At 46.5% G+C, this 14490-nt stretch overlaps 2 protein-coding genes across 2 annotated transcripts; both read right to left on the bottom strand.

The window, feature by feature from the left end:
* Positions 1-542: 542 nt before the first annotated feature.
* Positions 543-1370, bottom strand: LOC125539512 (uncharacterized). Its single transcript, XM_048702982.2, has 2 exons — positions 1140-1370; positions 543-1020 (listed from the first exon to the last, which is right to left on the bottom strand). The coding sequence occupies exons 1-2, from the start codon at positions 1296-1298 to the stop codon at positions 736-738; spliced, it is 444 nt and encodes a 147-aa protein (XP_048558939.1). The 5' UTR covers positions 1299-1370; the 3' UTR covers positions 543-735.
* An 11192-nt stretch (positions 1371-12562) lies between these two features.
* Positions 12563-13961, bottom strand: LOC125533917 (uncharacterized). Its single transcript, XM_048697243.2, has 2 exons — positions 13654-13961; positions 12563-13545 (listed from the first exon to the last, which is right to left on the bottom strand). The coding sequence occupies exons 1-2, from the start codon at positions 13825-13827 to the stop codon at positions 12757-12759; spliced, it is 963 nt and encodes a 320-aa protein (XP_048553200.2). The 5' UTR covers positions 13828-13961; the 3' UTR covers positions 12563-12756.
* Positions 13962-14490: the final 529 nt, after the last annotated feature.

Raw genomic sequence — 14490 nt, forward strand, 5'->3', positions numbered from 1 at the left:
CAAGAACTTGCCGAGTCCCTCCCTCGACATTGTAGTTCTCTGTTCTCCACAAGGAAATAGTAAGGCGGGAAGTAGGGCTCTTACACACATTAGGAGCCTGAACCTGAATATATCGTGTGCCCTAGCGTTCTGTGCCTAAGTCCCCTAGTTTCCTAGTTTCCTCACCTGACGTTTCGTCGAGTACAAATTTCACGTACTCCCCTCTACCGCTGTTAGGATCGACGTAAAATCTCTCAACAATACATATATGCATTCTTACACGGTAAAATGAAGTGTAACAAGTGCATTTCGCGGGCGAGCCTTCCCGGTCCCACACCCGAACCGTCAACCACCGACTCACCTTCTCCTGAGACGTTGCGGCAAGGCATGCCATCTCCGTCTACGGCTCGTTCCCGGCCAAGGCCTTGCCCGCGCCCCCGGGCTTCGCTCCACTCGCCCCGGCTCCGTCGTCTTTTGCCTTGGTGCTACACCTCGTCTCCTCCTTCCTTCTTCCACGAATCGACTGACTCAAATTCGAAATTCAAGCAACTCACGCATAGCTATTATGTAAACCTTTTAGCATCATTTTCTTTATTGCGTTTGACATTAACAGGGCGGTAATCCTGTATGTCAGAAAATAAATGCAGCTATTTTATCTCTTCTTGTACCAAAGTACGTATATGCATTCTTACAACCCTTCTTACAATGGAAAATGAATTGAGAGATACATATCGGACTAGTCAACGCATTGTTAGCTTAGTTAGCTTCCTTTTTGGCCGCGTCCGCGACCTTGTCCGTGATGCCCTGTGCGGCGTCCTTGGCGCCGTCCCACGCCTCCTCCGTCGCCTTCTTCGCCTGCTCGCCGAAGTCCTTGGCCTTCTCGTCCACCTCGCTCGCGCCTTTGCCGGCTTCCTCCGCGGCCTTCTCGGTGTTGCCCGAGACGGCCTCAGCCGCCTCCGCCACGCCCTTCTTCAACTCGTCGGCCACCCCCTTCACGCCGTCGATGGCCTTGTCGGTAGCATCCGCAGCGTCGTTGTACGCCTGTCCCATGCACCCATATATCTCGGTCAGCATATCTCAGAGGACGACTAACCAGCAGCGTACGTAAAAATAATCGGCATGAGGCCATGATCGAACGGTACTGCTCGCGGCACACGTACCGGAGTCGCCCTTGGAGCGTTCTGCAGGCAGAGGCGGCCGCCGCTCACGGTGCGCGGGCGAGCGGCGAGGAAGCAAGGCCGGGGAAGGGCCTTGCCTGCCGGGGTGCCGGTGAGCGCGGCCGTGGCCGAGGCTCCGAGAAGCACGGAAGAAGAAGCCATTGGTCGATAGAAAAACTGCTGATGGATGGGTGGGTAGGGTAGGGTAGGTTGTGTGAGCTTCACTTGCAATGCAATGGGAGGACGAGAGGTGCATCGTCGTTTTTATAGGCCGGACGCGGAGGGGCGAAGGGTGAGCTGGGGGGTGACACGTCGGGGGCCGATCGCTCCGGCGCATGGCAACAATCGACGGTCGACAAGGTTCTGTGGTGGAGCAGTGCGCGGAGAGTTGTCGACAAGGTTTATGTGGTAATGTACGGTCGAATTTCCTATACCAATAAAAGAAAAGAAGTGGGTAGCTGCTTACCCCACCAGCGTCTCGTACGAAGGCACGTATACCTACATGACCTGTTTGGAGCGGATCGAAGAAACAAATCCTACTGTCCACGTTTGAAGGTTACGTACAACCAAGGTTTTGTCAGGAGCTCTTTTAAGATGCTTCAACTTATGATAGCAGAAGATATTTGATACCGTCCGTCGATTAATCAAGGGTAAGTTTAGCCATATTTATATCCCATCTGTAGAAAGTATTAATTGGAAAGTGATTGAATGAACAATAATGACATCACCGATACATGGTCGGGAGCATGGTTAATAGCTATATAATGTTGCCATGTCATTTATATTTAAGTTTATAGTCAGCAAGTATAATAATTAGATATAGATATGTACTCCCTTCATCTGAAAATATTTGTTAGAAAATGAATATATTTAGACGTATTTTAGTTCTACATACATCCATTTTTATTCGTTTCTCCGACAAGTATTCCTAGAAGGAGGGAGTATTACTTTGTTGATACATGAGTCACCTCACTCTCTCACAAAGCCACTAGGGCACATGCTGCAACTGGTTATTGATCTGTAGCCTGCTCTATTCTCTTTTATCTTCTCTCTCTTTCAACTCATTAAAAATATTATATTGAAAGTCTTACATCTCGCTTACATCACTTATTATATTTGCTCTCAAGGAGCGCCTTCAAAAGATGTCAGCTGCTATGATGGATGAGAAGGGGCCTCCCCCAATGCATCGTTTTTTAGCATGTTATATCATAGAAAATATAAAAGTTTAAGAGACAACTAGCCGGTCAATTTAGGGGTTGTATTTGGGTCTCATGCATATGATACTAGTGTATGATACTACCTCCCTAATGCATAGTATTATATATTAGTATCACGTGGTACTTTATTTATTACCATGCATGACACATAGTAGTATAGCATTTATTATGATACGGTATCTTTATATGATACTGAACCCTCTTTTTTTTGTTTAATTCTATGACACCTCATCAAAATTACCTAGTTGGCATGCATGATACCAGCTATGATACTACATGTGATTGAGTTAGTAAATTTATTTGCCCATGGCTACATGCAAGGGTTGTGTGTTAGCTACTAGGGCCATCCCTCTAAGCTACTACATCCCTATCTTTTCATTAAATACTAAGGCACATCAGCAAAATACCTATAAAACATTCCTAAGAAATCTGCATTGGGAGAGTTATGTTCTAAACCGACGTCACTATTAGGATTCGACATGGCCAACCATCACAACCCTTCACTAATGACGGTTCCATGTTCCAAATGAATATTTGTTTAATTGTAGCATGCTAATGCATCAACAGTCACAAACTAATTTATTCCTAATAGAGTGAACCCTCACTTTATCTGATAAGATGAACACTATGGAAGAGGTTGCTCCCGAGCTCTCCAATCAAAAAGGGAAGAATAAGGATGAACCCTCACCTCCTTGCCTCTGCCTTGTTAATCCAACGAGAGATATATAAGTTGCATATTTTTTTCTACCATGCACGCCTCTAAGCTTTCTACCCCATCAATCTCACAATCAACATGGGCTAAACCACCTGCCTACACTACTCGTGTTTGGTTAGCACTGCCACGCACAACCCCACCCCACCCGAGTTGTCGCATATTTCATGTTGTTGATGTCCCCAACCATCCCTCTAAAATCTACAAACCCTCTCACCATCTTCGGTGCAACTCCCTTTCCACCTCCGAGTGCGCGCCGCACCCCTCACATGTATTGTCAACCTATTGCCCCGCCTTCGCCAAGGATGTCGGGTTGTCCCCGTATTCGAGACTATCTTGGATCAGCCTTGCCAGGGACGCTGCAGCCAGCCACGTCGTCCATGTATCGACCTTGATGCAGCACCTCTCTTTCTTCTTCCTTCTTCGACGAAATCAGCTGGTGCAAATTGGGAATTCATACATCTCACGCAAACAACAAAAATAAATGGAAAAGGGTGAAAATGTAATTGCACCAAAAATATGCATTTGTAATGAATATAAAACAACATAAAAACAAGTGATACGAGAAAGTGACTGAAACTTTCCATAAAGGGACTGAAACACCATAAATGGAAAAAGGGTGAAATTGTAATTACACCCACGTCGATCACAATAGCTCCCGAAGCAGAGGAAAATACGGATGCACTTAAGAGAATTGGTGGCGGCTGACTTTGCTCGCCTGGCTGCAAGCCAGACTATGTGTTCCCTCCCTCTTTGAAGGCAAAAAGATGGGGGATCCCTGGATTTGTTGTTTCTAGTGTGTATGAAGTAATTTAGGGATTTAATTGGCAGTCCTATGGTGGCAAAGACCACGCCGTGGAGATTATGTGTTGTAGATCCCTCCCTACCATACGACGCTCCTCTAGACAACGTGAGTGAGATGGCAACCTCGTGTCCTTGATGATTCGTTGCATCGTTGAGTTTAGAGTTGGTCGTCGGTATCGTTGCATTGAGGAGGTGGTGACAATAGGCTTCCCTTTTGGTTCTTCGTGTCCACCTCCTACCCGGTCAGTTGTCGACCATTTTAGTGATTTTGTGGGGGCTTGTGTCTCCTAATTTTTATATTAGGATCTATGGAGTTTTGCGGCGGCTGTTATCATCTGATATAGCGGTGTCTTATTCACTGAGTCATTCGTTCTTCTAGATCGATGTTGACATTGTTTCATGTCATAGTTCACTTCCCAATTGCATGTGTGGATAGGAATCGTTCTGACAATGGTGCATACCTCAAACCATGACAACAATCAGCATGTCATCGGTGCCAGTCGGAGAAGAAGGAGGAATCCCCAAGGATCGAGATGCAATTTACATTTCTATTTGTTTTTCCACGAGATGTTGGATCTAATGTTTTAGCATTTCCGTAATGAAAAATTGAATATGTGGTAATACACAATAAGATTCTAGCTTCATAAGAATAAGATTCCATGTCTCTCAAGAATATGAGTGTAAGATTCCTTGATACAAAAATTAACTTTGGAGATGTTGTCACATTCAGTCTTTGAATGCATTTTCACATTATGTCTGGAGTCCAGCAATGTTAATATGTAATACTGGAGATGGTTGTAGTCGGTAATTTTACTACTCAGAAAACATATGAATCGGTTTTGCTCCTCAAACCGCCTAGAATACTTAAGAATTTGAGCATTGCTATTTTCAAGTACGAACAATTGTTGCTTTGCTTGCAACTTAAGACTGATTTTAGGTAAATATTACCTATTACAACTCACATATCAAAATAGGCACATTTAACTTCCATTTCTATTATTACTTTGATATTCAGGAAGCCCTTCAAGACTGAAGTAGACGAGAAGCCCTTTGGAGCTGAAGTAAACAAGTAGAATGCGAGCAACTTTACATGCTTAGTTTATGTGAAATTTATGATACTTGGTGTATTGGTGATCTCACAGTGTAAATCAATAGGATTTAGCAATCCTATTCTTATGGTCGCATAGGGTACGCTAACCTAGGACCAGACCAATTTAGGTGTTTGTCCAATTACTGGTTACTAATGTGGGGCTTTCCCTCTGTTTTCTATTTTTCGGGAGCCGAGCTGAAAAGATGAAGTTACCCTAAAGAAAATTTAGCTTTTCCTTTCCTTGCAATGGGCCTGGCTCAGGAGGAACATGTCAAATAAGCTGGCAAACAAACCGTGATAACCTTGAGAGAACCCACTTTTATTTTCTAAATAAAATTGTACCCATGGTAAGGAGAAAATAATCAATAGCGAGGAACTCCACGTTTACCATCACTAGCTAATTGATCATGTGTTGCAATGAGGACATACATATTCTAGTGGTTCAACACCAATTGTGTCCGACATATACGTCACACCCACCATATTCCAGATTTTTGTAAGATTTGATTTTATTTGAGTATGAGTACAGGAAGCCAATGAAATTTTGATTTAGTGGAGGTTTTGGGAAGATTTTTATTTGATCTGCATATGGGTAGAGTAAGTCAAGGAAACTTTTGATTTAGTTGAAATTTTGATAAAAAAATATTTATTTGATTCAATTAATGCAGGACATGGTTTTTGCTAAGATTTCACAGAGGTAATGAAGAACATGGTTTCCAATACGACATGAAAAAAACACCAAATTAGCTTAGATAAAAGGAACATATTACAATTCAGCTATTGGCAGCATAGCCCCTGTGCGCCAATAATGTTTTTTTGTTGCAAATGCCAAAAAAATAGATAGGTTCATTGTCACACTCAATAACGACCTGCAAATTTTTAGGGGCCATGCTAAGCATTTTGACCTGTGCAAAAAAAAAACAAGTCAAGCGTCAAATGTTACACTTAATTTTATTTTATTCACTGACAAACCACTGCTTCACACGAATATTATCAAGCACACTTGTTACACTAACAAAATCGTCTACACACAAAAAAAACAGATTTTTTTTTATTTTCTCTTTGGTTTAAATGTATTGTTCATCCAAGAGCATATACCCCAGAGCCAAAACGGCCAGCCTAGAGCATAAACTCTCCTTTAGAAATAGAGAAGAAAATAATAGTGAAACCTGATGTACATCATGCACACGGATGAAGTTTGTTTTAAACCTTAAGTTTGTAGAGCACGACTTAAACAAACCCTCACGTCTAAATTCCTGAAATCTATACCCCATACTCATCAATCCCAATCAATTTAGACCCTAGACGTGTTTGGCGCGCCGGAAAGAAGATGATCCTGGCCAGGATCAATAGCTAGTCTCACTGCCTACTTTGGCCCAGCTGTTCCAGCCATCGTCTATCTCAATTCTCTTCCTCTCGTTGCAGCCTTGGCCAGCTTGGTGAGCAGCGCTCCACCCAATGCAGATGATGCATGCAAGTAGCAGCACAATCATCCACACGCACGCACGCAAGTAGCAGCGACACATACGCTACCGCAGCAGCAGCACGAGCGCGCCGGACACCGAGAAGACGACGACGAGTACTGCAAGGAATAAAAAGAGATGGAATTTTGTGAACTGGGTCTCACCGGAGAGGGTAAATCGACGCGGCAGAACTCTCACCAGAGATGAAGAAGAATGCTCCACCATGGATAAAACGTCGATTCCACTAATTTTGGTCAAACGCCAAGCAAATTGCTCGTGTCAGTACTCAGTAGCCTCCCCTCGTCTCCTGTGACCGCGTGGGCGCCAATTGCAGGTTTAATTGGCCGCCGGTGAAATCACTTCGAGTCCCTCCACTGATGTCGCTCTGCTCCGCCGTCGCGGTCTTTCCAATCCCCTCCCCTTGTCCATGTCGAGAACTTCTGTTGAACCGCTCGTTCGAAGACCAGTGGCAAGATCCCTCGAGAACTCTCGGCCTGCGCTCTGGTGAAGAGGGGAACTAATCCGATGGCAACGGCAGGGCGGGTGGAGGTCGTGCTCCTATCGCTCTCGGCGGTGGCGGCCAAGGCGGAGCCCCGTCGTGCGGCAGAGGTGATGCAGCTGGACCGCCCTGGGGGCGGCCGGCGGCGGACCACAATGGCAATGGGATCTGTGGCTGGACGCAGAGGTCCGGGACAAGCAACGCTGGCAGGAGACAAAAACCCCACCCAACGCGAGGACAGCTGCACATGAGATGGATTCCAGAAGAGAAAGACAGAGAGAAAGAAAAGAGGTCGAGGAAGAAGAAGGACGCGACATGTAGGCCCGTGCGGTCAATGACAGAAACGAGTGATCCGAGGGGAAATTTTCTTCCAAACAGATCTAGAGTTGGGTTAGGGTTACAATTGACCGGGATCGATAAAATAGAGTATAGACTTCAAGGATTTAGACATTGGGGTTTGTTTGCGTCGCGCTCTACAATCTCAGAGCATCTTCAACAGCCGTTCAATGCGTGGCGCTTAAAAAACGGGTTTACAACGCGCAAGTAGTTTTTTTAGGGCGCTAGAAGGCGTTTGCTCCAACAAGCGCTGTAAAATATGCTGCGCGCGTGAGTCCAGCAGCCCAAATCAAGCGGTCCCATCTGCAGCAGCCCAGAGTTTGCAGCGCGCGCGACCAGGCGCACTAAATATGCTGCGCGCGATGCCTTTTTGATGAGCGCGCTGCATTAGTTATAGCGCGCGCGTTTTTTGTGCGGTCGCTGAAGACTCCAAACCAGATCCGCGTGCGTTAAAAGCAGTTTTTATACCGCGCGTCGTTTATATAGCGCTTCTGTTGGAGATGCTTTCAAGGTTTAAAACAGACTTCATTCCGTGCACACCAAAAAGGTAGAAGAAGTGACTTCCGGTCTGTTGCCTTTTTTTTTGGGCGTGAAAAGAAAAAGTAACGAACTGGAATTCACTTCTCATACTTTTTTTTCAGAGTGTACACCATGTTTTATTATTATTTTCTTTTGTATAATTATGCTATCCGCAGAAAGAAGGTACGAGAAATGAATTCCAGTTCGTTACTTCTTTTCAGTTCTCGTGCCTTTTCTTCTCTCTGAGCGTCCATAGTTTGTTTTTGTTTGTCTCTCTCATTTTATTTTATTTTCTTTCTTCACCTTTTTGTGTGGTTACCATCGGGTTTTGATTTTCTTCTGGTTTAGCATTTGATTTGTATTTTTTTGTGAGGGATTTCAATTTTTCTCTCACTTTTCTTTCCATTTACTCACGGAATAAGTTGCTCAAACTGCTTTGCACTAAAAAGAATAACGTTTGTGATCATTTCCTTAATACAATATTTTTCAGTTTGTGAATGCTTCTAAAATTATTTAACATTTTCAGATCATGGTTTCTTTTTATAAATTGTGAGCAATTTTTGGAATTTCTAAACATTCCTTTCAAACCATATATTTTTAAATTATGAAGAAAAAAACTAATGAAAACAAGTTAAAAATCATGGAGCATACTTTTTTTGTGAGTATAAACATCAAAAAAAATCTGAACATTAGTTTTCAATGTATAAATATTTGTAGAAATGTGCGTGTAACTTCAAAAATGGGAAGACGGAAACCAAGAAAGCGGAAAATAAAAAACTCCACTGGAATCCTATGTATACTTAAATAATGGACCCTCACTAGTCACTACCTCTAATTATGTCAACATGCAGCCTTCCACCCCACCGTAAATATCTACTAAGAGCAACTTTAGCAGACCCCGCATCCGGCGCAAATCCGCATAATTTTGGTGATTATACGGGCTCGACTCATTTTTCTGGCCAGACCAGAGCCCGCATCGGTGTCCGGCACGTAATTTTTTTTGCCGCAGCCCGCAAACGCAACCCCCGAGCCACTATAACTGTGGGTTTGCGGGGCAGTGCGGGTCGAAACCCTATCCTCCCGCCGCCGTGTTCCCCTCCAATTCCCCACCGCGCCGCTCGATTTCTCGCCGCCGGCGAGCCTTGAACCACCATGGCCGACTCGGGGGATGAGGCGGAGCGTCGCCGCCGTGCCAGATCTGACGCCACACGCAAGCGGGGGCGCGTCGGTGGCTCAACCAGGGTGCCCAGCCGCCGCCGGCATTCAACCGGTGCGAGCTCGACGAGTTCGAGCTTGAGCGCGCCCGTCGCCGCCGCGCCTCCTCCGGCAACTGGTCAGTGGGGAGCTCATCCGGCCACGGGTCCGCGGGGTGCTCATCCGCGGGCGCATCGAGCTCGCGGCTCATTCCGGTGAAGAGGGAGCCGGAGGAGGCCGTGCCCAATGCGCCGCCGCGCCGAGGCATCATCGTACCCGAGGACTACCTCCCACCGGGGCAGGAGGAGCTCCTCGAGCGCGTCGTCCTCAAGCGGTCGACGAGGGATCAGGAGGAGATGGAAGAGCGCATCTGGCACGAGCTCGAGTACGAGCGGCTCTTCCTCGAGACGGGCCTCACGGCATCGCAGGCGCACGCATCGAAGGAGGCCGACCTGCGCGTGATGAAGGAGGAGCAGGCGAAGCTCTTTGTCGACCTCGACTCCGACTCCTCCGACTCCGACTGATCGCCGCCGGTGGGCAGCTACCTCAGGAGGAGCTCTGGTGAGCTCAATTTTGTTGCAGTGGTGCGGTAGCGTAGGCCCTGTCTAGCATATCTAATCTTTATGTATGTATGTAGCATGTATGAACTTATTATGCGAAGAAGAACCATCTATGCGAGCGAGCTCCGGCGAGTTGTTGCTTCAACCCATGCAAACTAGCAAACTACATGGAAGAATATCCCGTGATAGCACACCTTAAACGCCCCCATGATACGATTTCAAAAAAATAAGTTTAAGTGTTACAAAAAATCTGAAATTTTATAAGGAATGTATCTGCAACCCCTAAAAATTTCAGCTTTTAAGTTTGAAATGCACAATGAGAAATTAGAAAAATAAATCCAGATGTGCAGTATCAGTTTTGTTTGTCTTTTTTGGCACTATCCACACTAGATATGTTATTTTTATTTCTCAATGTGTATTTCGAATTCGGATATGATTTTTTAGGGGCTGTAGTCATGTACGTTGCGAACACTCAAAAAAATATTTAGATCTTTTTGAAACATATAAAATTAATTTTTCAAAGTTGGTATTATAAGAACATTTAAGGTGTGGTTATCACCTGATAGTTTGTGGTTTGTTCTCACACAAATATAAATATGAAACTTGTCTACCTTAAAAAATAGTAGTTTTTATTTTGATTATTTTTTCATACATAATTTATCTGAGATTAATCCTTAAATTCTTGCCGCAACGGGGAAATCATCTTAATCATCTAGATTTTTTTGAGACAAGGGAAATCATCTAGATAGAAATGAACACTTTTTTTTAGACAAGGGAAATCATCTGATAGAAAAGAACACGGTAAGGACGCTCGCTAAGCAACAGCACCATACGAACTGGGCTGCCAGCCCACTGACATTTTGAAGAAACGTAATATGTCTGTCCAAGACGCGTGCCCTCTTTGTGGGTGTCAGGACTCATGGCGACATGCCCTTATTTCATGCACCATGTCAAGGTATATTTGGACTCTGTCGGACGATGACTTGGTTGCGCAGATGACATGTAATATGGAGCCCAATGCCAGGTTGTGGCCGTTCGAGCTGAGCGACTCAATGGAACACACAAGCTTCACGAGGATGGCTGTCACGCTATGGTCCATATGGCATGCTAGGTGAAAAACAATCTATAAATCCATCTTTCAGAGTCCACAACAGACTACATCTTTTGTTAACAATTTTCTCTCAGATTTGGGGCAGTCTTTGGTGAAACAGGCAGTAGAGGCCCAACTGCTACGACTACGGCACAGCCCCAGCGCTGGCTTCCGCCTCCAGCTGGAAGTGTGAAAATCAATGTAGACAGAGCAATCGCTAGAAGGCGTAATTGGGGAGCAGAGGCTGCGATTTGTAGGGACCAAACAAGCTTATACCTAGGGTCCTCGGCAATGTTTATTCAAGGAACCAATGACCCTCAAATCCTGAAGACATATGCGTGTCCGGAAGCACTCGCACTAGCAGATGACCTAGCTGTGAAAGCCACATATGTCGCGTCCAATTGCCAAGGTGTGGTGGATGACATAAACAGGGGACTGGAGGACCAAATACAGCGATTATACATGAGACCATTGTAATAGTATTATTTCATGTTCTTTTATTCATGAGTGTAGGAACTTTAATTTTTTAAAAGCTCATAATCTCATCAAGTTTGCTTATGCTTATAGCCTAGAGATAGACGTAGGTAGACATATGTAGTTGGATAATCCCATGACCCAAACCTTATACCTATGACCTACACTTTAAATGAATAAAGCTGGCAAGAATTCTCAAAAAAAAAAACAAATCTCGATCAGAGCTGGCATATGCTAAACATGAATACCAATTGAGGCATATGCCAAACATGAACATCACCTGAAGCTACCGGCCAGTCCTGAGTGAAGAAGACATCGCAAGCACGATCTTCTTCTATAAAATCATCACCCCGCAATAAAACAACAAAACTTGAAGTCATTTCACGTTCCCTTCTAACTTACCTACTGTTGGAAATATGACTAAATTATTATAAAATTTAATCTGAATAAACAGAAAATAAATCATGACAACAATTGCAGAGATTAAGCTAATCATGCAAACTAACATAATAGATGAATATATCACATCTAGACCATATATTAAAAACATGAATTCTATCACGATCTTAAACAAAAAGGATAGAATCACATACGGTGTAGCGGAAACAGCACCGCCCTCGTTGACGTTGTTTCCTATGTCGTCGAGGATGGGATTACCGAGGTCGGAGAAAAAGTTGTCGTTCGCGAAGTCGTCGCTGCCAGCAATCGCGCGGGTGCACTCCCTAAAAACCTGATCATCCCTCTCCCGTACAGGATTACAGGCGGGGTTCCGGAGGCTTGCTGTCCCTTCTTCCGGTGCACGCCGAAAAAAAAGGATAAAGAAGGTTTGCTTGACGACGCAATGATCTGAAACGATGGTGCAAAATCATATAAAACAGCGACGGCTAGAGCAGATGTCTAACTGACTATATAATACGGGTCGGGTAGATTGTGAGAGTAAACCCCATGTCCGAGCGTCGTGACGAGGCGTGGCAAGGCAAGCGAAGAGAAGCGTGTGTACGTCTCATCGTACAAGTTGTAGAAGAGTTCTCCTTAAGGTGCAAGTCTTTCTTAACTTCCATAGCACTAAACTCTAGTCTTACTCACTCCACGCATGAATAGACCAATTAATTGGGCTTTGAAACAAAGGCCTACTAGCAAAATTCCAACAGCTACTAACATACCGATGCTTTAGCTAATACACGGACATGCATACGATGATATTTCTCTGTCAATAAAAAACTGAAGCCATGATTTTTCTGTCTGTCAATAAAAAAACTGAAGATTTTGTCGATGAGAGATAAAACTGAAGATCTTTGCCGCTGAGAGATAAAACTGAAGATCAATGGCAGTATCGCGATAAAACTGAAGATCAATGGCAGTATCGCAGAGTTCCAAAGACAGACGACTAGTGGTTCAACTAGTATTGGACATCCTCCATCAGAGACGGTACACATTCTCCATCGGAAAAAAAAAGAGACGGCACATATTGCAGAGCTCAAAAGAAATTTCTTGTTTTTTCTACACGATTGCTCCAATATTTTCATCTCAGGGGAGGCATCGGCGCATCTGTTTGCCAAAGCATTATTCAACATGTAAACCGAAGAGGCTGAAAACTAAAATTCAACTCGAAACAGAGGCCACTAGACGCGTGGAGATGTCCAGCCGGACAGCCATCTTCGTCTACGGCAAGCCGGCGCCCTTCTCCCTGGCCTGCCTCTTCCGCTCCTCCTGCGCGATCCTGTCCCTCTCCTTGGTGGCGGCCTCGACGTCGTCCCACGTCGAGTGCTCCTCCGCCGTGCTCTCTGTACCGACCTTCTCCTTCACCCCTTGCGCGGCCTCCTTTGTGGCTTCCCAGGCGCCCTGCGCCGCCTGCTTCGCCTTCTCGCTGAGCGCCTGCGCCGTCTCGGCCACCTTGCTCGCGCCCTCCTTGGTCATCTCCGCCACCTTCTCCCCGGCGCTCCTGGTGCCCTCCGCGGCCCTGTCCTTGGCCTCGCCGGCCTTGTCCATGGCGCCCTCCGCCACCTCCGCCGTCTTCTCCTTGGCCGCGCCCGCCGTCTCCTTGGCCTTGTCCATCGCCTGCCCCGTCGTCTCCTTGGCCCTCTCCTTCATCTCCCCCGCCTTGTGCGCGGCCTGGCTTGCCGTCTCCTTCGTCTCGTGCTTGGCCTTCTCCGTCATGCGGGAGGCCTTCTCCGCGGCTTCCTCCGCCGTCTCCTTGGCCTTCTCCTTCATCTCTCCCGCCTTGTCCGCGGCCTGGCTTGCCGTCTCTTTGGTCTCGTGCTTCGCCTTCTCCGTCATGCGGGAGGCCTTCTCGGCGGCGTCCCCGGCCCTGTCCTTGGTCTCGTCGGTCATGCGCGACGCGTGGTCCTTCGCGCTCTCCTTGGCATGGCCGGTGGCATCCTTGGCCTGCTCCGCCGCGCCCCTGTACTTGTCCTTAATCTCCCTCCGGTCGTCCGGCGCGTTGTTACACGCCTGGCGACGCACGAACCAAAGCCGGCGAGCACGAGTGTTAGCATGCACCTCGAGAGAAAAACCGTGGCATGGCAGATGGAACCAAACTGAACTTCTGTATACACGTACCTGCGACGATCTCGGGGCGGTCTGCATGCAGATGGGGCTCCAGCTCGCGGCATGCGGCCGGGGAGCGAGGAAGCAGGGCCTGGGAATGGCCTTCACGGCAGTGTTGCCGGTGAGCGCCGTGGCGCTGGCGACCCGCGCGCCTCCGAGAAGCATGGCGGCCATCAACCTGGACATGGGCGTACCCTATCAGCACTACTCGATCCGTCAATGCGGCGGAATCTTGAAAGCTTGGAATCTTGGATCAGTTGGCAACGACGGTGGTGTGCGTGAGCTTTGCGGTAAGGGAGAGGATGAGGCCGACCGGAGTGTTATAAGCTCGAGGCGGAGGCGAGGGAGGGGCGGAGGTGACACGTACGGGGACACGTTGCGGCTTGTGACGACACGTGGTGGCTCCGTGGAGTGTGCTGTTGTCCGTGACCCGTAGGCCGGAGTGCCGCGAACGGTCTGAAGGTTCTGGACCGTCTCCATGGCCATACAAGTGTGGTACCGACGTGGCCCTTGATCGAAGTTTATTCGCTCGTGCGCGCGGCAATGCCCACGTCTCATGCAAGTGCCCTACCGCGAAGACAGATTTTGCCAAGCGGCAGGCGGCGTCACTAATCCGAAAACGAGCTCATGTTGCATATGGATCCGGAATGAACAGTAAAAAATTCGAATGAATGAGCCGTAAATTCAAAAGACATTCTGAGTTCTTTTTACGTGATAAACATTTGTGGAATGTTTTACAACCTCTGTAACTGTCTATAAGACGTTTGTACTAATATGTGTAAAGTCTTGTGATGAAAAAACATCCATGGAGGTCTAGACAAAAAAAATCAATGTTTCAAAGTGCTTTTG

This window comes from Triticum urartu, chromosome 2A (assembly GCF_056163025.1).
Source record: "Triticum urartu cultivar PI428250 chromosome 2A, HENAU_Tu73, whole genome shotgun sequence".
In the NCBI taxonomy this organism is placed as follows: Eukaryota; Viridiplantae; Streptophyta; class Magnoliopsida; order Poales; family Poaceae; genus Triticum; species Triticum urartu.